The sequence below is a fragment of the Plectropomus leopardus genome, chromosome 9, assembly GCF_026936395.1.
Source record: "Plectropomus leopardus strain MGB_pleo_1.0 chromosome 9, ASM2693639v1, whole genome shotgun sequence".
Lineage (NCBI taxonomy): Eukaryota > Metazoa > Chordata > Actinopteri > Perciformes > Serranidae > Plectropomus > Plectropomus leopardus.
In genome coordinates, this window is record NC_142184.1 from 31,411,821 (window position 1) to 31,438,410 (window position 26,590).

At 39.3% G+C, this 26,590-nt stretch overlaps 1 protein-coding gene across 2 annotated transcripts in view; it reads right to left on the reverse strand.

Annotated features, from left to right (window-relative positions):
• Positions 1-1,358: 1,358 nt before the first annotated feature.
• The window catches only part of LOC121947225 (vitamin D3 receptor A), a 107,358-nt gene continuing 82,126 nt past the window's right edge, over positions 1,359-26,590 (reverse strand). The window contains exons 5-10 of one of the 2 annotated variants that reach the window (XM_042492180.2): positions 26,350-26,534; positions 22,184-22,283; positions 19,499-19,676; positions 16,438-16,589; positions 15,701-15,817; positions 1,359-11,195 (exon numbers count right to left, since the gene is read on the reverse strand). In XM_042492180.2, the coding sequence (XP_042348114.1) occupies positions 10,942-11,195; positions 15,701-15,817; positions 16,438-16,589; positions 19,499-19,676; positions 22,184-22,283; positions 26,350-26,534 (986 nt within the window). In that variant the 3' untranslated portion in view covers positions 1,359-10,941. Of the gene's footprint in view, positions 11,196-11,231; positions 13,436-15,700; positions 15,818-16,437; positions 16,590-19,498; positions 19,677-22,183; positions 22,284-26,349; positions 26,535-26,590 lie in introns of those variants that run through there. The other variant, XM_088082501.1, reaches the window with a different exon arrangement.

The following is a 26,590-nucleotide window of genomic DNA, read 5'->3' on the forward strand; positions in this document are numbered from 1 at the left end:
ACAAAAAGGTTTTAAGACACATAAATAAAATGCATTTTTATTAATTGGGCAAACTGACCTTTTATCAGCGACAGAGCAAGAGTGCTGGGTTGCAAACCTTCGGCATCCTTCAGGATAATCACGTCATTTGCATCAGCTGCAGCGCCACCTGCGTCTGATTCAAAGACAACAGCACCATCATGTGGTTAAATTTAGGTATAACAGCGCACATTAATACAGCAAAGAGATCAAACCAAAACTCTAGATTCATTATAATTTCAATATTCATATTTGTAATAAAAAAAACAAAAAAAAAACAAAAAAAAAGAATAGGGCCTGACCTAACATGGAATCATTTTCAACTCTTTATGAAGTAAAGAGGTGATAATTATCCATTAGGTGATAATGTGTTCAATTCATGCATCAAATATCTTACATGTCAAAGTAATAAGTTCCACATTGCCTTTGTTTGCTTGTTTTTTTTTTTTTTTTAGAATTACATTTTTGAATTGATGTATTTTACTATTGTTGTTGTTGTTATTATTATTATTATTATTATTATTATCATTCTTTTTAGTGAGTGAAAGTGAAAAAAGTTCAATAAAATAATGAAAAAAAAGGTTCCTTCTCACTAAATGCAACACACTTTCTCAAACACCACTGATGCATAATTTTAAACCTTAATAAAGGGTGAGTCATATCAAAATTAACCCTGTACAATTATGATGAATCAGGGAATCAGCTATAAAGGCTAAAACTATTTCTGTACGAGGCTGTAAACATGTTAATTTCTTACATCAGTGTTTTAGGGCAAAGAATAAAGCCATAATATTATGAGAAAAAACTCAATAATGCTGGCAATATGTTTATTTTCGTAATATAATATCCGCTTTCTCATAAAGTAACAACTTCATTCTCATAAAATTACAACTTTTTCCTCGTAAAATTGCAAATTATTTTCTCGTAAAATTGCAACTTCTCTCTCGTAATATTATGAGTTTATTCCCATAAAATTACAACTTTTTTCTCGTAAAGCTACAGCTTTATTCTTGTAATATTATAAGCTTATTCTCAAAAGTATTACTTTCCATCCTGGTGGACAATAAGATATATTCTATTCTATTCTATTCTCGTAACATTATGACTTTATTCCCGAAATCTTTGCCTCTAATCCTCCGTCGTAATTTCTGCTACTAAAGTTAACATGGGGACTGACTCACTTCTGGAGCCAGCCTCAAGTGGCCTTTAGAGGAGTTGCAGTTTTTCCAAATTTCTTTGTTTTCTGAACTAACCTTTTAAACTTTATTCTCGGAAATCTACGTGTCTCTATCGCAGAAACGTGACAACTCTGAAAAGAAAACAGAAACAGGAACACCGGGGATGTTTTGCATCATTATGTACAGCTGTTTTATTTGTGATTTCCCCAAAACATTATCAGTAATTTACTACATACAATGCATGTAATCAAAGTACAATGGATCAACTTCAAAGACAAGAAGAGCAAAAATAAAAGAAAATAGCAACACAAAAACAGGCGGTGATTTTGACCACAAAGAGAGACATTGGTTAAGGTACTGTATGTATAACACTATTTCTTTTTTTTATATATGTAGAGCTATTGATGGTGCCACCGACAGCAGCGCAATGGCAACAGCATATGTTGAAAAGACAAGTTCCTGCCAGAAGCACTGAGGTCTGGTGAGTTTTACTGCATGGTGATGTGCATGTGTGAAGGTTAAGGTACTTATCTTGGGACTCTGCTGAGAACAACTACAAATTTAAAGTTGTTTTTTTTTCTTCTGTTCTCCTAAAAGTTGATGCTGTGGGAGGTCACAGTCTGCTGGACATTCTTTATGAAGCTGAAATTAAGTCAAATCGTTTTAAAAAAACAAGGAGATCTTGCATTGTCACAAGTACTTGATATTTATTCATTCTTACCATGTAGGCTTCATGAGAACCAGCTTTCACTGAAAAAATCATCCAAGGGGAATAAATTAAACTACTGAATACAACAAAAGAACAACCAGCAGTAAAACTCAGGACACCCTAGTCAGGACGTGCACCTCCCACAAGCGAGCTACTTATGACTCATAAAACTGATACAATTTCAGAAACTAACAAATGTGTGGATATGAAGAGAGGAAAAAGCTACTGAAACTAAATGAAAACTGTCAGCAATACAAAGACAGATAGTCCTGTATTCTGGTTTATAACCCCTGATATTGTCCCAAAATAAGGCTGTGGGTTCTAGGCACACCAAGGTACAACTGAGCTGAGCAATATGTGCATTTATGTTTGTTTTTTATAAAGACATGAAACTTTCTGTAGGTATACTGGATGAATTAATGCTCAATTTATTTCTAACCAACCTGGCTAGCCCAGGATTTACTATAGAGATTAGAGACGCTGTTTTTTAAAAAAAAAAAAAAAAAAGAAGAAAAACAAAGATGATGACAATAAATCATTTTTAGACATCACACATTTTGCAGAGCTTTTAAAAAAACACAAGTGCATCATTGGCAAAAACTGCTGGTGAGGGAGAGAGAAGTACACACAAGTGTGCATTGTGTATGTGTGTGTGTGTCTATCTGAGTGTGTGCGCTGTGTTCAGTGTCTGTTATTTTCAGTCAGCGTGAGTGTATGTTCGCCTGTGAGTACAGTTGTTTAAGTGCATGTGTGTGTATGAGCAAGCGCATATTTAAAGAGGTAGCGGAGAAATGCGATCAGAGCAACAGATGACGACCATCCGTCCGTTATGACAGTAGAAAAGCCGACTTTCTATCTACCTGCTCTCCTCAGGTTCGAACACGGGCGACAATATTTCAGTACGAGCCGCAGAGCAAACTAAGGTCTACTCCAGAATCTGTCGAAAAATATTCAGTATGTTGATTTCCATTTTGTTTCCAGGGTATAGCTGATGTAAGTGTAAACACTGAATCACAAAGAAGCTTCCAAATATCTGTTTTGAAGGGCTTTTTGCCACTTTTTCCAAGTCAAATCCATTACAATGTTATCCTTTCCAAAAAAGGTTATGTCAGAGGTAACATGTTGATGCAATAAAAGAATTACATCAATAAACATCAAACACTAATACGAACTGAACTCAATTTCCATATCTGCCCAAAGCTTTCCATCCACAATGGTGAGAAACCTAGAGGAGCGCTAACTTCCACATGCTGTGAGCTGAAATGTGACTCATCAGTCGATTATAGTACAAGAGTGATCACTAAAGGCGTGGCGTGTCGTTCACAGCATATATTTTGAAGGCCTGGTTTCCTGAAAGCTGAGTGAATGCAGCGAATAAACGAAGGATTCAGAACCGGAGCTGGAGGGAGTCAGAGGAAGGCAGAGTGCTGAGGTTGGGCTGCAGCCAGTGTGTGAGACTTGGCTGGTTGCCGAGTAGAAAAAAAAAAAAAGAAACGTAACAATACAAGCTGTTTGTAATCTAGAATATCTAATATGGGATCCCAATGTTACAAACCCTTATCAGACGTTAAAGCCACAGCTGGAGACAAACACACCTGCGGTACGAAAGCACAGCAGACTGAGAGAGACACCGATATGAAGGGTGTCAAGTCCAAGCAGCAGCCACAAGTTTTTACATTTTAGCTGTTAGGACAGAACGGCTATCAAGACTAGCTACCGTTCCCCTCATCCGAGTCGGTTTGAGTCATCTCAGAGAACTCTGTCCTTTGTCTCTGAATACTTGGATAAAGCTGCGAGGGTTTCGCACAAGCCTGATGAAGAGATCTCTAGCACTTTCTAGCACTTTAAACCCTATAAAAAAAAGTCCAGAGTACAATGGCAGCTCTGTGGAGACCCATCAGACAAACAAGTCTTCTGGCCAAAGCAGGTGGCACAACACCTGTTAGCTTAGTAGCATCAGTCTTTTAAAGGTGTCGCTAAAATCTTTCAGGATCAACTGACCCTTCTTAAGTCCCGCCCCTGTTCGCTCTGTGCTCCAATAACAGACGAGCAAGCTTTGAACCTGGCAGAACATTGGTCAACTCTCATCGTACTTGTACAGGCTAAGCTATATGCTAGGCTAGTCAATGTTGAAAAGGAAACCAAACTTTGAGGATGGTTTACAGATGTGGCAGGGGTACTGTCACAATCTTCAGAGCCATATTACATTTTATATAAGTCACATCTTAAATAAGCTAATGTTGGCAAAATGCTAGCTAACGTGAAGCGGCATCAACAGAAGTTAGACTAACATCAGCCGGGCTTACTTCCTCCTCATTTCTGAGCTATTACTTAAGAGATTTGGAAAAAAATGATGTATAAGTTAGTTGGCATGTATTTTTAAGATGACAATAATTATTGTTAGCCAGAAAAGATTAAGGCTAACGTCCACAAGTTCATATTATCTTCATCAGCTAGGTGCCACCCTGAAGTAGCTAGCGTACCTTTCTAAAGTTAAGTAAGCACCGTGGTCTGTGTTCACTAACAAATATAGCAAATGCATGTCAAGCTTGTCCAACCTAGCAACAGTAACTAAGAAGGACAGGACTTGAGAGGGGTCAATTCAAATTTACTTGGTAAACTCAAGCTAGCTAAGTCTCTTATTTTCCGTTAATTAAAAAAACAAACAAATATATTTTCTTTTTCAAGTTTGCAATGACTCAGATTTTGCTTTGTCATTCAGACTGGTACTACTGCTTTCATTATATTTCAGTGTTGTAACTGCTTTGCTGTTTAAAAATAAAATAGTTATAATATGTTTTAAATATGCTTATTTGTTTTCCTGCTGAGAGTTAGCTGAGAAAATTGATACCGCTGATATTTTTACTCTATATATAATGCTATAGCCAGGATACTGTTAGCTTGCCATAAAGACCGAAAAACAGCCAGCCTAGCTCTGTCCGAAGTTAAAAAATCTGCCTATGACTGCCTCTAAAGCTCATTTTTTAACATACAATATGCTGTGTAATCAGTACAGAAGTATTTTGTAAAAAACAGACAATGATTAATGTTTTTCGCTGCTTAAAAGAATTAGAAAGTGTCAAATCTGTGTCAGATATGAAAGAATAAAAAGAAGTTGACACTTATAGCCGCTGTCTGAACGTAACCTTACTTTCATGCAAAGATTTTAACATGCACTTATACACTTCAGAGGCGAAGTGATGCTAGAGAGGCCTCCGATTTACTGAATTTAAAGGATCAGTATGCAAATCTGAAGAAAAAGAATTGATTGTTGGATCCCATTCCCAGGTGGTCAAATGCAGATGCTTTGGGCTGATAGTTGGACTGAACCACAAACCCAAAACTTCTTTTTGGCAACCTGGAAATGAGACTGTGAGGGTATTTGATAACCTGGACATGAGACTCAAAAATCTCTCTTCAAAATTACATACCTGCACCTTTAAGATTTGTAGGCTTATATTGAGATTTGAGGTAAAAAAAATCATCCAGCATTTGAAAAGAGATAAAGAGGGATTTACTGTACATAAACACAAAAATAAATCCAACTTCTAAATTAGTGTTAAAATAAAAATGGATGCTGTATCATAAACACAATCATGCTGCAACAAATATATATATATCTATATACGTATATATAGATACATATATATGTGTGTGCGGAAGGGAGAGGTAGTATGTTTGGTTAAACGCAGCGCCAAAGCTAAGCGGCACGTCAGCTGTTTGTAGAGACCGAGACGACAGAATAATAACACAGAATAATGAGGCAGAGATGAGGATCAAGTGAGTAAAGCAGGAGAAAAATAAGTGACAGTTAACATGTAGAAACATTGGGATCCACTCATATACTGACTGGTCTACTGGCAAGAGGACTCTACTGGACAACCTTTTGTCTTTGTACAACTGGCAACTGGTTTTACCGTACGTTTGACGTAAAAACACTGCAAGAGGAGTTGTGGTGTGTCTGTGTGAGTGTATGTGTGTTGTTCATGTTTGGTTCCCTTAAAGGCTATTGTGAAAAGTCATCCTGTAAAATATTGAGGTATCTGTTAGATGTTTCCAGCTGAGAGAGGTTTCTGTAAGTAAGGCTACTGAGGTGGAACTGCTGACCTGGGTTTGAGGGGAGGAGGGTTTCAGAGGGGAGAGAGAGCAACCTTTTTCGGGATCATTTGAGCGCTAATGGCCTCTCTTTTCAGCTGCAATACTCGGCCATTAGTGAAGAAAAAAATAATTGTGAGTCAGATCTGTCTTTCTGTATAAATACAACCCAAAATGTTAACATTAATTTGGGAAATGTCATTATCCAACGTCATGTCGAAATAGTCAATGTTTCATACTCGGGACCCTTTAAACTGAGTGCCCTCTCCCCCCATCACCCCGCCCTGCATTCCTTTTGAGACAGATGATGTAGATGATGTTGATGCTGTATGTAAAAAGTCCACTTTTTTCTGTATTTCAACAATTTTTCTTTAACAAACAATGATTTTTTTTAAAAATCTAAAATTCCAAGAGCTGCGATGCGAGACATAGTGAGAAAGGTAATGTCACACTTTGGGTTTAGGAGGCGACATCTTGTCAGTCACTGCACACTCTGCCTGTAGAGCACGTCACGACACCTTGCCTGCGGCAATTCTCATTTTTAAAAATACTTTTTATCTCCTAAAATCTTCTATACATATTCTGTACAGTCTTCTGGAGGTCCAATCCAAAGGTTTCTTTCTGGGTCAAACAGGACGAAAGGAGCCAATTCCTGAATCGTCTTTTTTTCACAGTAAAGTGACACGTCCGATTCCACAGCAGCTGTCCCGCTAAATCTCCCGTCAGCCCTTGGTGCACCACAGTTTTTTCAAAAAAGCAGAGCCTGACTGGCTGCTGAGTTAAAGCTATGAAGAGTAATCCTGCTGTAACTGGCTATTGCAGAAGAAGAGGCGGTTAGATGGCTGGGTGGCTGCTGCTGCGACAGTTTGCTGTTGGCTAAATCCTGTGTCAGTCACTTGAGGCAGTGTTAGTTCATGATTGTGTTTGACATCCTGCTTCTGGAAAAGCAGATTCAGCTTTTTCTACTTAGCTTGGGACTGCCTTTTTAATCGACATCGAAAAGATTTTACTCCACTGCGTGCAGCTCCAGGTGTAAAGCAGCTGCACTGACAAGTCTTTTTTTTTTTTCTAAATTCCATCAGAAAAGGGAAATTCGAATGAGCGCCTATGTCCCATCTTTGTCCAAACAAGAAAGTTGAAGCCGCATCTTTAGTTATAAAGGGCTATTTCGTGTTCACTCTGTTGAAATCGAGAGGTCTTTCATTTGCACTTGGAAAAGGCTCCAGGAGTCCACCAGGTTTCATCTCTGCCTCGTGAAAACGACCCCCCGGCGCAGCAAGCCAAGCACTAGCGAGACAGCAAACTCTGACACATATTAAAATTGACAATCTCGAAAAAGAACAAAAACAATAGAGAAGAAAAAAAATAAAATAAAAACAGATTTTTCACCAAAGTGAAAATATTATGGATATACTGTATAACTTTCAAAAGCTTATCGATAGACTTTAGAAAGAGAGAGAGAGAAAAGATGTACATCCATAAGCTTGGAATGGACAGAGAGGACACTCGCTGGGACTGAGTTGTTGGGTGCCTTTAAGAGGCTGTCGGAGAGTTAAGGATGCTCACACTGATGTTCTGATTGTGCATGAGACTCAGCCAGTTGGAATGATCAACACAACCACCACTGGGAATGTTCAGTCACATGAAGCCTTTGCAATAACACATCAGATTTCTGAGTCATTGCACTAGTGAGAGCGCCGACCAAAACAAGGTTGGACCTGGCCACTTGTCAGCGGCTAGATTGGGCAGCTTCTCAAACCTGCTCTCGAAACACCTAAAATCAGTGTTATGATGTTATGAAATTGTTTGATTTGCTGATTTTTGGCTGCCAAAAGTCATGGTCAAAACCAAATCAAACAGTCCTCTTCAGCGCACCCTAAAACAACTCAGTGCCTCGACCAGGATTGCCACCTCTGCCAATTCAAATTGAATACAACATGAGAGTCCATCTCCTAATTGCATATAGTGCTGTATCTCCAGAGCATCTTGCCATCGACAATTGACTTCTCTTAGTATTTTGCCTACATTAATCTCTAACTATGTACAGACTTAGCAAGTGGTATTTACAAAGTTCGTCCACAAGGGGGTGATCCAGGCCTGCATGAGAGGTGAGCGTGCACCGTGTCGACTGAAAAAACGTGATATGATATGTAGTGATGTCGAAAAACTTAACATCCTAAAACCTCGCTTATGTGGCTGGTGTTGAAACGATATAAATGTGAAAAAAGAGGTATGAGGCTTGATTTAATATAAAAAAGTGTGTTTTACCACTCTGTCCAGCTGATTAAAAGCATCTGATCATTCTAATCACACTACATCGTTTTAACTACTGTACATTGCTACCTTCTGAATATTCACTTTGCCCTGAAAAATGAACTTAAGGCTGATATCGATCACATAATTAATCACACGAGGTGACTCTGCACGTTCAAATGTAGCCGTTCAATGAGAGACTTTTAACAATGATCTCTAAAGGATTGTATGATCATGCAGACCATTTCTTAAGAGTTTTTAATAGTTAAGTTCAGGAATGAAAATCTTGTTATTATTATTATTTGAAAAAAGTTTCACTTTTTTTTTAGCTTACTTGCGCTGTTATTTAGTATGTTTAGAAATCACAGTGATGCCTTGAGCTTCAAAAACAATCTCTGTCTTATGATTGTAAGCTTACGCCACACACACCAGAAACACCAAGAACACAATATCATCAGACAAACTTTTTCCCTGAGGCAACAGCCGGTATAGCTGGGTTCTGTCCAACTATCTAGCTCTGAACTGTCTTAGCAGCAATCTAACCAGCCGAACAATTTTTTTTTTTGGATAATCGACTATCCATGAAACATGACGTTGTGTTGTGTCAGTCTACGAACTTCACAGGTCCAAAAATCCAACAGAGAAGTACTTCCCTGCACTGAACCCTCGCTCAGAGCCTGTACATGCACCCCCTTGTGGTCCATCAGTATTCTCATATACTGTACACACATCACAAAAATAGAAGGACTCCTCGCACACTTGTCAGTGCTTACTTATGTGTGTGTGCATGTCTTTTGAAAGACGACTGACACACACAACCGAGGAGGTTCCTTCAGATCCTCTACATTATACAACACTCTTTGCTTCCACTGAAGCAACCATTTCGTTCTCTTAAATATATATATATATTCATATATATCAGCTTATACGTATTATATATATTTATATAGCATTATACATACATTCTGGTTTTGTGAAGTTCCCTTTTGTCTTGTGAACAGGGAATTCCAACCGAAGCAAATCCCTCCATCAACCCAACCTCCTTTACTAATTTCTCCGAATCTCCCCTTTCTTCTCGCTGTTCCCAAACAGACACATTCCCACTTGAACTTCCTGTCTGACCATCTAACACCTCTCTTTGCACATACACAGATACACAGGGCTGAGCAGCCCATCCTAACCAAGGATTTTAAAATAGTAACCTTTACATTGCTGTGAGCTTGCTGGCCATGTTGATGTTTAATATATTTGGATGTCTTTGCTGTCAATAAACTGTAAACAACGATAGTTTTTAAGCTAACACAAGTGACGCAACATTGCAAGCAGGTTAAATGTACCTCACAAGTGCCAGCACGGTTAAAAGATCTGTGTATCTACTCCTGTCTGCCATCGCCATGATGTGAATATGAAACAATGTAGGATGATGGCCATCAAGCTGTCTTCGCCGTGAAGAAAATGGCAGGAATCGAGAGCTGATGTCCGGGCGAAAGGTGATGATGAGGAAAAAAGGCATTTGGAGTTTGTGGATTTGGAGAGGATGTCTGTCTGTTCCAGAAGTCTGTGAGTCAGGACATCACGCTGTGTTTGCGAAATCCAGAGGTTAAAATATAATCTGGTTATTCGAGTGCTGTGAAAATGCACAGCATATTTAGGTGTCCATAAATCCAGAGGTCCAGGCGTTTGAGAGTTGCAGCATGAGGTCAGGAGGAGGAGGACGATGGGCAGATGATGAAGAGGTTGCTGTTTACTCGTATGATTAGCCATCTTTTCCCTTCATGTCCAGGTATAACAGGGCTGGGGTTCTCGTGGGGGAGAAGGCGGTAAAGGTTGAATAATCATCCTGTGATGTGTGACGTATGCGAGCGTGCCTCCTCCTCTGCTATGTAGTGTTCATCTTGTCCGGTATTTGTAATGTAGTCTTAGTCTTGCGTCAAATGTCCTCGTTAGTCCTTATTTAGTCAACCTCATCCTTTTTTTAATCACATTCTAGTGACTAAAAGTCTACATTTTAGTCTTTAGTCAAAGAAAACTGTTTTATTCCCCTTTTATCAATGGAATCTGGAATCTGCCAAAACAAACATTTTATTTATGTGAGTAAAACTTAATCCACATGAGATGTTATTGTATTATCTGATGATTAAAAATGCAGCTTTGCTGATTCTCTGGTCTTGTGGTCTGATGGTATCATCCAAATGAGGAACATGTTCTGAGCCTTAATGTGTCTCGTCATATTTGTGGTTTTCTTATCAGCTGTTTTATGGCCACATTGCTTCCCCTCCCTTCCTTTTGTTTGTTTCTTAGCCTCACTGTAACAAAAAAAGGCCCAAATATCACTGTGTTTCTTTCTCTCAAGCACTGTTGTTGTCATTGTTAAGTTAAGTTACTCTGCTCTTCCTAACTGTGCTCATTGTGTGCTGCTGGAGTAGTCTTAATATGGGTTAATATGGACTGTTAAAACTGTCTTAAATCTTTCAACTTTTTTTGTCAATGAAAATAAAGAAAGATTTTAGTAAATTTTTAAACTGCATTTTAGTCACTTTTCTTCAGCGACACTGCGTGCTGATGTACTCACAATTAGTGTTGTTTAGAGTTTGTCGGCGCTGTCTCGTCATAGTCTCGTCTTAGTCACGGAAAAATAAAAGGTCGTTGTCAAACATATTGAGTCAAAGGTCAAAGTTAACACCACCGCTATGACACCTCGCTGCCGAACACTTCCAGCACCAGCGGGGTGAGCTGCAGGCTGTGCTCGGGCTGGAAGGAGAGCGAGCGGTACTGCTTGGAGTGCTCCTCGTTCAGGCTGCGCAGGTCGGCCAGCTTCTGGATCATCTTGGCGTAGAGGAGGCGCCCGCCAGGGTGGTTGACTCGGATGTAGGCCTGCAGTGCGTCCGACAGGTGATCCTGGAGCTGCTCGATGCGGCCGTGGTCTTGGACACCGGGACGATCTGCCGTCGTGGAATGAAGAGGGTGCAGCGTGGAGGGAGTGTGTATGTCCATCATGAGGAGAGGTCACAGAGCAGAGGAGGGAGGCAAGTGGGGAGGTGAACAAAGAGAGAGGGAAGGGCACAGGGAGAGAGCAGAGGAGAGGAAGAATCAGGTGGGGAGGTGGATGGATAGAGAGAACATCAGTCAGAATTTTTTGTTGTTTTGTTGTAATGGATTGTTGGATATGTTTATTGTATTACAAATTGTGGTTACTTCTTAGCTACATTTTCAATGAAAACAGATCTCACAACATGCACTTTATTATCATGCTGGCTGATTACAGTTAACAGTAGTGAAGTACACTGCCACAACAAAATATAAACACACCACACCTACTCTCCACTTTCTCATGTGGTTAGTATCATGCTCACAACATGTTCTGGCTTCATCTTTTGAACCACAGATTGTATATAAAGACAGACACATGGCAGTGAAGTCAAAACATCTAAGTCACTCCCCTGGTGGCTGGCTGCAGTACTGGTCAAAAACCCCACCGCTTCCATGTTAGTGAATGGGACATGATGCCAAGCTCTTTTCTGTCATTTTAGGTCTCTCACCACACTTATGTTTGATGAGTGTTCATTTTTCTGATACCTTTGTTTTCTAATTGGTTATTTGTGCTATAAAAAGGTTGTATGATCTTGTGATTGACAGCTATGTGTGCCAATCAGTGTGCTTGCAATCAATGGCACCGCTAACAATTTGTTGGACGGATGTATGGGCAAGACCTCAACAACACAAAGATTGTCACTGCGCGAAATCTGGCTCCAAATGCCATTACCAGGGAAAAGATGGCTGTGGCCAAAACTATTTTCAGTTAGACACAGTCCATGTTTTGAATCCCTATATTTTGCCTGGTTTTTACTATTTTTATTTATAATTGCAAATAGACATCACATGCATACTTACACAGACAAAAAGTTATTTTCAAGATAAGTTAGGTTACTCAGACATTTCTTCAGAAGGCATATGTGAATGGTACATGCTCTTAAAGAAAGAAAGGATTGGACAGAGGAAAGTATCAGTGTTAATGAGAGAGTCCCGCCATCAGGGGGAGCACCAGAGGGTACCCTGGCCCGAGGCCCAGGTGGGCCCATGCAAAGGTCTATGGTTGACCCTTAAACAACCATTTACTCACAAACATACATCCTGACAGTACAGGTTATATGTATTTAAATGATTAATAAGTGCATCATCATTAAAGCACATTTTAACTTTATATCTGATGCCCCGACCCCCACACAGCCGGGGTCAGATGGGCAGAACACACACGTACCACTAAAATAAAGATGTACAGAGAACTGCCACCTGACGAGCTAAGTCAAAAAGCCACAGCAAATGTCAGGGAGAGAGAACGAGGAAAAATAGATCAGAGAGGCAATGGCCAAATTTCTGGCCAAAATAAAGTGTGAGTAAGCACCAGATATTACAGGCTGAGCTGAACATGGCAAATTGAAGCCTTGGGGCTTTATTGTGTTATCCTGACTTTTACTGTTACTTAAGCCTCCACAGCCTTGGCTGAGTCGCTGTTTTCACAAAAGTAAAATGTCCAATAACATCAAATCAAAGCAAAGGTGAGGAGCACATTAGCAAAGAAAACCTGCTGTAGCAGGCTCCGTTTTAAAGCTAGAGTGAAGATACTGGTTTTATATGACTCTATGACTAGACAACCTAAGGCACACTGGCACACAACATGTCCTCCTATCTTGTGGCAAAGGGGCACATTAAGGTTGCAAAGTCATGCCAAATATTGGCGAGGGAAAAAAGTGGAATTGCCACTTTTCAAAATTGTGTATTTGAATATTTCTGCACACTGCAGTCCCTAAAAGTCTTTGAAATGTTTTAAAAAGGTGTTACTGGAAAACTTGTGGACCCAATGACCCCACTGTATTTATGGGTGATGATGTTAATCCCCATAATAGTCATTTTATTGTAGTGACACCGTTTGAAATTGCCCATGTTGCCATTAGAGTTAAGGGTGGGTTGGTGGTGGGGGTGAAGTGGGTGTGGATGAGGAGCCTAATTTGGAAATATTTGTCCCCTCGTCTACTCCTGGGACATTCTGAGCCTAACTACAAAAAAATGTACAGATTGTATAAAACTAAATGCACATTTTATGGATTCCATCACTGCTACTGTTTTTCTTTTTTCTTGTGGGATGGATACACCTGAAGAATTCTTGCTGGAATTTGTTCACATTCTGAAAGAAGGTCATAAACAGAAGTTTAAATATCACATTTGTTTAAGCTATTTGGCTCATAAACTTACAATAGTGCTGAACAGGGAAAGCAGAGATGTTTTAGATGGTGAATGAGACTGCGTCATCTATTCTTGCAGTGGCCTTGCTGCTTGTTCACCTCACTCAGTGATTACGTTCATTCACTGTTTTCAACTTGTCAACAGAAGCTCACAAACATTCATTTCTGACCTTGTGTGGTACCTTCATGTTTTAACACATGATACTGCAATCATTAAACAAAAACAAAAAAAAAAAACACTCAATCCCAATACACCCCTTTGCCCTCCACTCAGCCCTTACCCCTCAGATTTGCACATTCACATGTAGCAGTAGGGTCCCTGTATTTTCACTGTTAACAGTTATAAAAATATGATAACCACCATATAGGGTTGAGCAGAGTTGCAGATGAAATGAGTATCCTGTACAGACAATGTTCTTTTTATGAGTACAAGTATCAACCAAGTAAATTGTGTCAATATTTGTACTTGTGATGAAGGAAAAATTCTTATTTGGGAAGCTCCTTTCTGTTCCTCTTGTGATCAAAAATGGTCTGAAGCTCAATCCTGAGGTTCTTCTGCAAATAATTGTCTAATAAATAATAAATATAGTAATTTCTGATCAACCTATATCAATATCAGGTTAAAAATAACTTTGGGGCAACCTCTAGCTCACTGGGTAGAGTGTGCGCCCCATATGCCTCAGGCTCTTGCAGTGGCCTGGCTTCGATTCCTGTGGCCCTATGCTGCGTGTTGTTCCTCCTTCTCTGTCCCACCTTTCCTGTCTCTCTCAAACTGTCCTCTAAAATGAAGGGAAAATGCTCCAAAAAAATAATCTTAAAAAAAAAACAAAAAACAACAACTTCTAGTTAGTTCCCACCCACTTCCAGTTAAAACCTCACCCACTCTGAACATAGATACGCATACAGATAATTTAGCTGGTTGAACAGATACTAGGGCTACCCCCTAAAAATCAATGATTCGAATCATCATTTAGAGACCCATAGAGCAATTTTGTTTTTTTTGGTTTTTTTGTTTTGCTAGTAAGTGTGTATGCAGTGTACTTCTGGGGATATTTTGGTTTGGTGGATTTTGCTGCAGAGAGAGCGCTCTTGACTTCCATGCTACCCCTTGATAAAAGCTGCAGACATGGAGGCAGTGAGTGACACGGAGGACATATCTAGCAGACAGGGAGGACGCGGCTGTACTTCTGTTTAGAAGTGGTGAGATTACAGCTCACAGCAAGTTAATACAACACAGACTCTGGCTTTTCTTTTGATAATTGTTGAAAATAATCGTTAGCGCCATTGGCTTGTTTACTATTTTACATGACACTGAGCATCTTGCTGAACCCCATTCAAGCTTTAAAACTTGATATGGAAAACAAAACAGATCATCGAATATTCATATTGAACTGTCAAATAAGTTGTGTCAGGTACAACAAATACCGATACAGATACTCTCATCCATGCTATCATAGTTTAATGTTGTTTCAATGTATTAAGCATCACAAAAATACTGGTGTCTCAGTGGCTAACTTAGTAACTAGCAAACCTCCCATTGTTTCTGCTGATATATGCATAACAGTCCCAAATTTTGACATGTTTCAATGTAGCATTTCCCACCTTTGATGACATATGACACCTGAAATTTAACTTGAGTCCAGCAGCAAAGCTGCTGCACTTGTTACTACTCCTCTAATATAAGTTCAGAATGGCAGGGTAGGAGCATGAGTTGCTAACATTAGCTTATAGAGAACTGCTAATGGCCTGGTAATGAAGCAGTGCATTTTTATTTTAGAATTTGTTTGATAGCATTGATAACTTAATTCTGAACAAATCAGGAGTGTCTGTGCTTTTCTATCTCCATCAGATGTCATTGAGGTCCATTATTGCCAAAGTCGTGTCTGTTTCTGTAAGCGGCTTCTATCACTGCTGATGATTTGTCAGAGTTTTAAAGAGTTGGTCCATGTCACAGGAGAAGATTTCAACCACTTCAACCACCCCTTGTAACGCTCCTGTTCTGACTGGTAAAAATAAAAATTGGGACTGGGTCTAATTCTTGAATGAATATTATTCACAGACCCTACGCTACACTGTTTTTTACTTCTCCTGACATGTGTTGTTAGTATTCAGTCAATCCACCAAAACTCTCACTCTTAAAAAATGCCTCAGCTGGATACTCACCTCTACCGAGAACACACAAATTAGCACACTAATACAAGCAGTACCTGGGGAGAGCAGGCAGATGGCCATGAGCAGCACGTGTTCCTCCTCGTGCAGGTTGAGTTTCTTCAGACCAACCTGGAATTTCACCAGCGGCTCCAGCAGCTCCAGAGTGTGACCCGCTGTGGAGGACGACACAAACACACGGTCAGTACTGCAGAGTCAGTTACATTTATGAGGGAAACACACTTTATCCAGCAGTGGGCAGTTGGGGAGAATCATTAACTTACTATGTATATTCATACATTGCAGAGAGAGCATTACTTCTTGCCCTGTATGTGTGAGAGTGTGTGTTTGTGGCCGCTTTATTGCGTCCATCAAAATACCTGGAGTCTAAACCTCATAGTAATGTGCAAGTGTGCATAGAAAAGGAGTGTGTGGGTGATCCTTGTAAGGCTCCGTTATATAAAGTGGGAGAAAAAAAATCCCAGCTGTGTCATCAGCGCTGACAATGAACACTTTTCTCTCCTTGAGAGTGCGTAATTGTGTGCGCAGGCACGTTTTACCAGTGTTGCGGCCTTGATGGAAACTTCCGGAGCATCGGGTACACAGGGGAGAAGAGGAGTGTGTGCATTCAGAGGATGTGTAATCAATAAGCGAGGTCTCTGGCATGCTTTGTGTGTGGTCCAAACACGCTGCATATGTGTTCATGTACTGATTGCAGGTAAAACTTACAGCGTGCAGCCTTTAATCATGTTTTATTAGTTTCACTGTGGTGCTCTAACAGTGAGATGTAACCAACCCTTTGTAACGTCATTGATGCAGTATTTGAAGTCAGGTCCCCCACAGCTCCAGGACATGTCTTCCAGACTGAAGGACTGGTTTGAACGGAGCATGATGATCTCAATGGCACTCGACTTCAGCAGAGCAATCTGGTCCTCTGCTGTCAGATCCCTGGAACACACAGTCATAGATGTTACTGTATAAATGTTTAAATTAAAGCATGTGCACACATCTAATTTAACCAAATTATTTTACTTTTCATCTTCTTTTAATTTCAATTTCAGGAACAACAGATTTCTTTGTACTGCATTAACTCCTCAAGAATAAAAAAAACATTCTCTCATACTAACTCTACATATATCCTTCCAGGATTTTGTGATGTTGGCCCTGCAGGACCTTGCGATTTTGTCCAATCGCTGCAAATTTACCCAAAATTTGACCATTTAAAACAGGTAAAATCCCATTTCACTGTTGAGCTGCATGCAACGTATTGATGCGCTCAGCCTCTCTTCCACTGTTTCTCTCTGTTTATCATGAGACTACTACTGTGCCTGTGACAGAGTTACACAAGCACCAACAGGAATAATCACACAGCTAATGTTACCCAATGTTTATCAGCAGCTTTAATGACAGTCGAGCTGTTTTGCTGTTGATGTGAGATTGTTTAAGGCCTTTTAATGGCATAGTGTCCATTGCTCGATGCTGCTGTAATGTTGGCTTGTGCCAGTCTGTCAGAGAGTGGGAGTAGAGTGGCTCACAGAGAGTCAGTCCTTCAGAGCTGATTAGCAGCAGCTGGCCTCTGTCCCATCCATCCCACTTACATTCATGAATAGATTCTAAGGGAAAAACTGAATGCTCAACATAATAAGCTCAGAATCTAAGAAAGTATCACAACCATTGGGTGAGGGTGAGAGGCTGTTCTCAGTTATTACGTTGGTCTCAGGGAAACGGAGGTCCATGTGGATACATGGGATAAGAGAAATTACAAGAAGCCTCACCTGGATGATCGTCATTACAAGGCTAATATTAGGATGAGCAGGGGGACAGTCTGACAATCTGCTGTCAATCTTGGGGCCTAATTGTGGTTGGTAAGCAGCTGAGGCAAAGATTTGTTCAGATATATCAAGGGTGACGATAAAATCATGAACTGTTCGCTGCACTTGTTTTCGTCAACACAATAGAAGGCCCACCTCTTTTTTTCACTCTGAAAACATGAGCAGCACAAAAACAGCAAGCTAAATGCATCCCTGAAAACAATAATAAAAAGACCATCAAGGCTGCTTAAACACACTGTCTAACTGGGGCCTCATAGAATCCCTAAAATTCAGTCATGGCTTTTGGTTTTGGTGTGCCACCCCAAGATTTTCAGTGGCTCGCCCTTGCCATCCCAATGAAAAACTGCAGGATCTTTGAGGTAAACAGAGAAACCCCTGACTCTTTCATACTCCCATAGGAAATCCCCCTAACTACATAAAGCTGATACTCCGCTCTGGCGAGTGGTATGAATAAATGTAAAGCAAGCTGCATATCAACAATTATTGTTTCATTTTTGTTTCATAACATGCGAACACACACACATGTATGCATTATTTATGCCCATGTGGGTCATCTGTATTCTTTTATTACATGCTCTCTGTACGTGCATACATTTACTAACTTATCTGTCAGCTCAGCGTGTGTTTATAAAGCTACAGCCTGTTCCAGCGTATTCCTGGAAGAGCTTGTTTTGGGAGTGATAATAGCATCTCACCTCACCCAAAAACGTCCCGCATACATGTAGGCAGCAGATCAATGTGCTCTGCGTGTGGGTGGGGAGCTCATTTAGGCTGCTAGCCTCGATGTTTGTACGTGCTACTGGTGGGATTCAACTGAATTTTACTAGTCAACAAATCATTACCAGAACTCAGTAAAGCAGCAGATAGCTGCAGGGGTAATAAAGTTTAATTTTCAACATAACCAGAGTATGATTTAGGGCACCACAGGATAATAACATACCGATATCAGAGTCCTTCTGAGCCAATAAGCGGTACAGGTCAGCTTAACTTGCTTTTTTTTGTTGTTGTTTTTTTTTTTTTTATCAATTAATCTTTTTGTCTGAAAATGTAATAAAATGAGGAAAAATGTTTATCAAGATTTTCCAGAGCCATGGTGATACATCATATTATTAGAAAATATTATTATTATCTTTAAGATGAACAAAAGCAGCAAATCCTCACATTTCTGGAGCTGGAACCAGCAAATGTTTGGCATTTTTGCTTGATTAATGACTCACATGATGAATATATTATTACAATAGTTGCCGTTTTAATTTTTTAAATACAATTATATCAAATGAGTCATTTTAGATGCAGTAAGAACAAAACAAACAGGAGTAAAGCTGACTTGACTCTGTGACAAGTGATTAACAGCTGTTCAAATTCAGAATAGCAACAGTTGGGTTTAGAAATTACCATCACATTTTTAAAGTTCCACTGTTCCAAATCAGGAACATTTTTAACCTTGTTGAGTACTATGATATAAACTACAATTACAGCCTTGCAGTTGCATGCCTCCAGGAACCAGTCATGCTTCACTAACAGTTTACATCCATGTCTGAAAACACAGATACTTCACAAACATCTTCAACCTGGAGCACACAAGATCTGTACAATCAGCACAGTTTCAAGATTAATGTTACCAATTCAGTATCAGACCAAATGTCTCCCCCTCTATTCCTGAGTTATGATGTTAAGCAATGGCCCAAAAAATGATTTCGCAGAATGTTATGATGTCACAGTGACCTTGACAAAGAGGGCGTTTGTGCCAAATTTGAAGAAATTACCTCAACGAGTTCTTGAGTTATTGCATTCACGAGTTTGAGACAGATGAGGTCACAGTGACTTTGACCTTTGACCGCCAAAATCTAACCGATTAATCACCCAGTCCAAGCGAACGTTTGGGCCAAATATGAAGAAATTCGCTTAAGTGGTTCTTAAAATTTCATGTTAGCCAAAGGCATAAGGCCACTGCCAGCTGCTCTCTGCTTCCTTGTAATGATAACTCAATATCTACCAGCAATTGCAGATGTCCTTAATTTGTACCTGAAGCCCGGGATCATCTTGGCGAAGCCAATGACCTTCTGGATGCTGTAAGAGACCAGGTCAGCCAGGTGAGGCAGCATGGAGAGCTTTGTGTCCTCTTCACTGGAGTCCGGACTGCTCGCGCCGTCCTGGTACATCATTAACAGGTTGCTGAAGTTCATCTTGGTGTCCACAGACTCTGAAGAGGGGATTAGGAGACAAGATGAGGTCAGAGAAAGAAGGCAAGGAGGGGGGAGGGGCTGAGCAGTGAAGCAATTTATAGGAGGCTTTTGGATCACAGAAATAGCAAAGAGCCAGTGAAAGGTTAAACAAGATGACAGAGCAGGTGAGCTGATGGTGGCGTTAAAGATCTCAAGATGGGAAATCACAGCATTGAGTATTAACTGTTTTAACTCCACACGATGTAGCAGGGTCAAGGACAAATTGTTATTTCATTTTTTAAACTACGAGTCTGTTTAAAAAATGATGAAAAATCTACCTTGTGCCTTGTAAATGTGTTCTACCTGGATTTTGATCATATATGAAATTAGCAAATAAGTAAAAACGGAAACAAAATACTGGCAAAGAATGTCTTTTAAACTCAAACTTTTAAACTAGTTTATTTCTATTATTTACCATTCCCATTAGCTTCTATCATAAAACAAAACTTATATGAGCACTATTACATATATAGAAAACAGGACAAGCCTCCGTTTTTTTAACCTCAAGCCTTTACAGACTTTCAAAGACCTCTTATATTGACATAAAACAACATACAATATGGGGGAAAAAACATACTGCATTGAATTTTTAGTGCAAAATAACACACTATGACAGATATCTGACTGCAAACCACTTATTAGTAAATTACAGCAGGAAAAAGGACACCAAGGACAACACTGTAAAGACTGTCAATAGATAAATACACAACTGCCTTCGTAAATGAATATAACATTCAACAAAATTGATTTTATGCCATGAATTTAGCAATTGGAATAAAAACAGTATGTGCTTGTTTCTCCAGTGAGGAGCCTTGCTGAGTAAAACAGTAGTGGTTATACAACTATAAATGGGAATCTCTGGGCCCCTCATGATTTGATTGGACTTTTATTCAAAGGACTATGATACAATAATAAAAACAATAAAAATAAAATATGCTTGATTTTTATATGTGATCAGTTTTGAGTGTGACTACTTGCTACATTTAAAACACAGCATATTTGCAATGAGCCATAACTTGAAAAAAAAAAAACCCAACATGAATTTCCTTGGATATATTGTGGCTCCTTTACAGGTTTCTTTTCCCTTCAACTCCACAGGAGACAGGATGCATCCATACCCAGCTTTTAAGCCAGAAGGCTGTGATATAGACTGCATTTATATACGGTTTGTCACGCTCTGCCAGCCTCACCAACACCAAGTAAACTAGCTTAGAAAATAAACACGACACAGATATTTATGTCTTTTATACCTCACCTTTCAATTGGTTCAACTGGTTTGTCTTACACAACCGGCACAGGGGATCATAAAGTCCAGAATAGGATTTTATATTTCTGATTATTGAATTTTCTGCAACAAGACTAAGGGCCCTATCTTAAACTGACTAGTAGAGTTCTCAACGGGTCGAAAAAATTACAACCCGAACTGAACCGACCCATGTGAGCTGAAACCCCATTACATAAAATACTGAGCCTGAGCCCGATCAAGCCCTAAACCCCAAAGCACTAGTTGACCCTGTGCTGAAACAGAAGATGATATCAATCATGTGAATAAATAAATATCTAATATCTATAGATTAATATTTGTTGGATTTACATTTAAAATGCACAGCCCGAGTCCTAATTGACCCAGCCATTCAGCACACATTTTCACCCTGAAGTGTCATACTTTTTGGTGCAGTTGTCATTTCCACAGCCAGCGCCCACATTGTGTTAGTAGCAAATGTACTTGTACCCACCTGTGTACCCATGGGCGTGTAGGTCTTAAAAGGAGGTGTGGTTGGGAGCATTGTTGGCATATTTCAATTTTGCAGCAGCAGAAAGCAATAGCATCATTAACCAGTGAAAACCTGGTCTAAAGCCAGCATTGCTCAGTATTTTCCTGCTATTTAAAAGGCACATTGCTCAGATAGATGAAGATGAGGCGGGTTCACAAGGCAAGTACACTCTGCGTGTTACACACACAATGGATGCACAGACGAGTTGCAGGCAGGTGATATAATATATCACTAATGAGGAAAGTATTATTTTTTTTAAATGTGAAAAGAGCTGCTGGCTGACTCCCCATTAAGAGACGCTGTGCACATTTAAGCATGAGGAGTTCATTCATTATTTCAAAAGGCAAAATTTCTGTTTCCTGTCAGGTTTATAACAACAGTGTGTAGTTTTGCTGCATAATATCCTTCAATATTTGCTGCAGTGACATTCCTGCTATTGCACTTTAAACTATGCACTGTAGATAGTTAAAATAGGGCACATTGTCATTCAAGAGAAAATCGTGATGCACATTATCGATTTGTTTTCCCACACTCCTTGGTTGGGGCTTTCATTGGCATACTGAAACTCAGTATGAAAGCAGAGGCAAATGGTTTATGCTTATACATGTTTTTAAATCAGTAGATCTCCTGACGACTGCGTCCTTCTTGAAGTCAACCTTGAAGCATGAAAGAGAACAAGGACGGGAGGAGAAGGACTCTGTGCATCTCACCAGGTGAATGGTTGAATGAGTCAGAGGAGGCATCAGACAAAGAGTGGAGGGAGGCGGCTCTGCTGGCACTGCGTGTTACTGGGCCTTCACGCACTGGAGGCTGCAAATACACAGAAATACCCAAATATTAATATCACAACTGATATCTTACTGTAAAACATTCACAACACACTGCTGGGGCTCCTGCTGCTGCGAGGGTTTCAAATAGAGGTTGGTGAAGCAGTGAATATCGTTGATCTATCATGACTTCTTCCACATGGGGTTTATAAAAACAACTACATCGCAGACATCTAGTATAATCTGTCATGTCATTTTTTTAAGCCAACCACATGAGACACGCTGGAGCGAAAGTGCAACTTGCAAATGTTATTAATATATGAACTAAAGAGCTGTTAGTTTGTTTTCAGCTCACAGTGAAAAAATGCTTAAAAGGCGCTCTGTTAATGATTTAACTTTCTGATAACTAACATCTAACAACAACACTTGCCTGAGACAAGCCGAGTGCTTCAAATAAATGAACCACTAGTTCCACTTTGATTTATTTAATTATAATAGTATTTTGTTTAACTTTATTATAACAGTATGCAATTTATTTCTATTATCACAGTACTTCAATTATTTGTATTTAGTTTAGTTTAGTTTTATTTGCACATACACATGTATAGAAAAGGCAGAAAAAAATGTAAAAACAATTGAAACAGTCAAATTTACTACAAATTCATCAGTTAAATGCTATAAGTCTTTGTGTAATAGTTTTCAGATTTTAATCTTATTTTATTTTTTATTTTATGTATTTTTTATTTATAATACAACAGCACTTGATTTATTTTATTATATAATAGCAGCTATTCTACCTACTTTATACTTCCTCCATGATACTTCACTGTACCTGTAGTTTAACAATTTTACATGTTAACAGTCTACAGTAATATTGAGAAGATTTCAAAATATTGAGATACACATTGTGTATCACAATATTGCAATATTATTTGTAAATCATAACTCCACACCATAGTTTAAAATCAAGTAGAAATAATCACCAACACTTTGTTAGCTGGGTAAATCTGCTGAGTAAAATCTGGGGTTGTTTCGTTTAGTTTTGCCTATGTTTCATCTTAAAAAGCATTCTGGGTTTTATTCAGCGCTATCATCAAGCTCAGTAACTCAGTAGATTCTGCTTTGTGAACCAGCATCTAAGGTTAGGAAGTTAGGTTAGATTTTAAGGGAGCGTCATAAAACCAAATGTAGTTCTCTAAAAAACAATGTGTGTTTTTCATAAAAATACCAGTTTGTTTGCATTGTCATGTTCTTATTAAGTGTGCATCCTCTTTATATGATCCCAAAGGAAACAACTGGTAATCATTACAAAAGCACAACCTAGTTTTTAAGATGAAATGCTTCAACATTTGGGTGGATGTGCCATCTGTACAGTGTGTTCCAGAATCACGCTTGACACTAATAAATCACAAACAAAGAACAAAATGTGCTGAGACTTTCTCAGATGTTCCATCCAATCTGCATCCTCCATCTCATTCACTCTGGACGACCCACTTGTTGTGTCCCGCAGAGAGGAAGTCATCTCAAAGTATCAGATTCATGACGTAGAGGAAGAAAAACGATGCGGCTGTCGGGCGGATAAACACCTTCAGTGACTCGTGTTACGGGTGTCGAGTAAATTGAAAACACTCACAGGCAACGGTGGCTGATGTGTTGCTCAGAAGTAAATATGACTTTGGTTACAGACATTATGCACAGATATCTCCAAATCAAAGGAGTGTGGCTTGAAACCAATACACAGCACAATAACTTAACACCACACATTAGTAAATCTGGCTGTCACTACATGTATGTGTGTGCCTCGTGTGATCTTAACTGGTGCAAAGATCAGAGAAAATGAATTAAGAGGAGTACAGTCAAGTACACAAAGATGCAACAAAAGTTAAGTGTATTTAATGGCTTTGACCAAAGAAAGCACAGCATGGATGTGATTGCATCCTTTAGTATAGTTTAGTATATATGTATATATTATTACGTGCTTATTATCATACCATTTAACTCGTTTTGAGATCTTTTCAAAAGTTTCAGTTTCAACCAAATTTATGACAGATTTTTTGGATAATCCTCTTTTTCCTTTTTCTTATTAAAGCATTGCAGGTAAATACAAAGGTGAGTAGTATATGTAGCCATGTGCAGATATTTTAAGTAGGAATATGGTTATTAGAGTGAGTTGCCAACAGGTTAGTGAAAGTATGAAGTAAAAATACAGAATTAGGTTCAGAGGTAGGTTTAAAGATTTCTAACATCAGAAATGTGGATTTTCATTCAATAAGTCACCCAATAGAATTTAATAGATTGATAACTTTATTTAGATAAAATGTTTGTGGCAACTGAGACCTCACAAATTCAAATTTAAGACTATTAAATTACGTTTAAGGCCTAATATTTATAAAAATTGAATAGACTTAACCTGTTTATGATCAGGTTTTTGGAGTATCCTGTTACGCTAGCTGAAGTAATCCAAAAGAAACCAGGATACTGTTGCATGTTTGAACTAGGGTTGGGTGCTGTCTACCAAATTGGCAATGTCCAAGGGGAAACATCCCAATGGACAATGACTGTTGTTTGGGCCAGTGAAGGGTGGGGTGATGACGCAAAAATATGTGTTAATCAACTACCCGAACCGTGCATTTTTTGTTTGACAGAGAGAGAGACAGAGAGAGTGAGAGAGAGAGAGAGAGAGAGAGAGAGAGAGAGACTTTTTTTTCTTTGACCTCCTTTATTAAAAATATGTCCACTAAGCTAAGAGTGCAAGACAGAGACACCGAGAAGAGGGGAGAGAAGGTGTAAGGTGGACTATTACATGGGATGTATCTGTTGGCTATAGCATTAGTAGTACCTCACTCAAAATGCAGCCAGAACCTGTGATATTTATATAATTTTACCAGTGAATTTAATTAAATTTAAAAAAAGAAGTGAGCTATCATCTCAGCCTCAACCTTAGCAAGCGTATGTATTTGAACTCCGTTTATGCACTCCACTGAGCAGAGACTATACGCAAGTTCTTCACCAGGCATGTTGCTTATTCATGCCTAAGACTGTATAATCAGAATTGTTTTAAATAGAAAGGTCTGATATGAGTGAAAATGCATGTGTTTGACAAGCATTGGGCATACCACAGGATAAATGAGACTTGGATTATACTGCACATTGCACAAGTTCTGTGAGGGTTTGTAAATGGACGTAATGGATGATGCGATATGAATTTTCTCCTCATTTGGATTCGTTATGTACCGTGAAAGTAGGCGAGAGGTTCTCTTAAAGAATTAAAAGTAACACAGGATGAGTCATTGATATACTGCACACATGATCATTTTTGTAGTCAAAATATTCATTTAAGTCTCCAACAGTTTGCTGGTTTGGTTGTCCAGATTATTTGGAACACCAAACGCAAAAATAAGGCTAGCTCCGTGATGTTTAAGCCTCACTGATGATGTGTTTCCCACAATTTAATCCCGGTGCACTCATATAGAGCTAAAAACACCCACATCACTGGTGTTCGGTTATACTGTCTGATTACTTATGTGAACCCAGCCAAACAACACTGAGAATTCGCAGTGGCCATGGTAGAGAGGAGTTGTTTCACATACAGTGACATACATTGCCCCCCTGCTGAGAATCAAACAGGAAGAAGTGGCCGCTTGTCCTGCAGTTTTAGCTATAATTATAGCCTACTTCAGCCAATTACAGTCATGGGTACAAACATAAGAGAGCATGCCAAGGTCTCTAGTGTTGTGGTAAACCAGAGCAAGTGATATCCATATCCTATTATTACATTTTTGTTTGTTTGATCTGTTATTAGCCTTTAACATCCGAGGAATTTAGTTTCTGTGGTGGCAGGCTGCTAACGTGAAAATGCACAATGTCCACCACCAGTCCACTGTGCTGAACTTGTGTCGAAAAGCATTAGGCTTCTATATCAGTGAGCTTTTTACTGGAAATTGTAGCATTGCAGCCTGATGCCGTGATTCACAGAGCCCTCCTCATCTGTTGCATGACATCATGACCTGCTCCACCCATATTTCTGGTGGTTAACAGCAATTTTGGCTGCACAGACGATAATGTGAACGTGGTTTTGGTGAAGAAAAGAAACTTTGTACTGGGCTCACCCTGAAGCGGGAGAAGTCGGAATAGGAGGCATCGTAGGTCTTGTGGTGAGCTTCCACCAGACTGGAGATGATCCGGGCCTGCTCTTCATTCAGACGTGGCCTCATCGCCTCCCGGGCTGCCTCTTCCTCTTTCCTCTTCATTATCATGTCCTTCTTTCTTTGGACCTCCTCATCTGTCAGGATGACTGCAATAAGGAATGAAATGGAGGACATATTAAAATATCTTGCAATGAAGTGATAA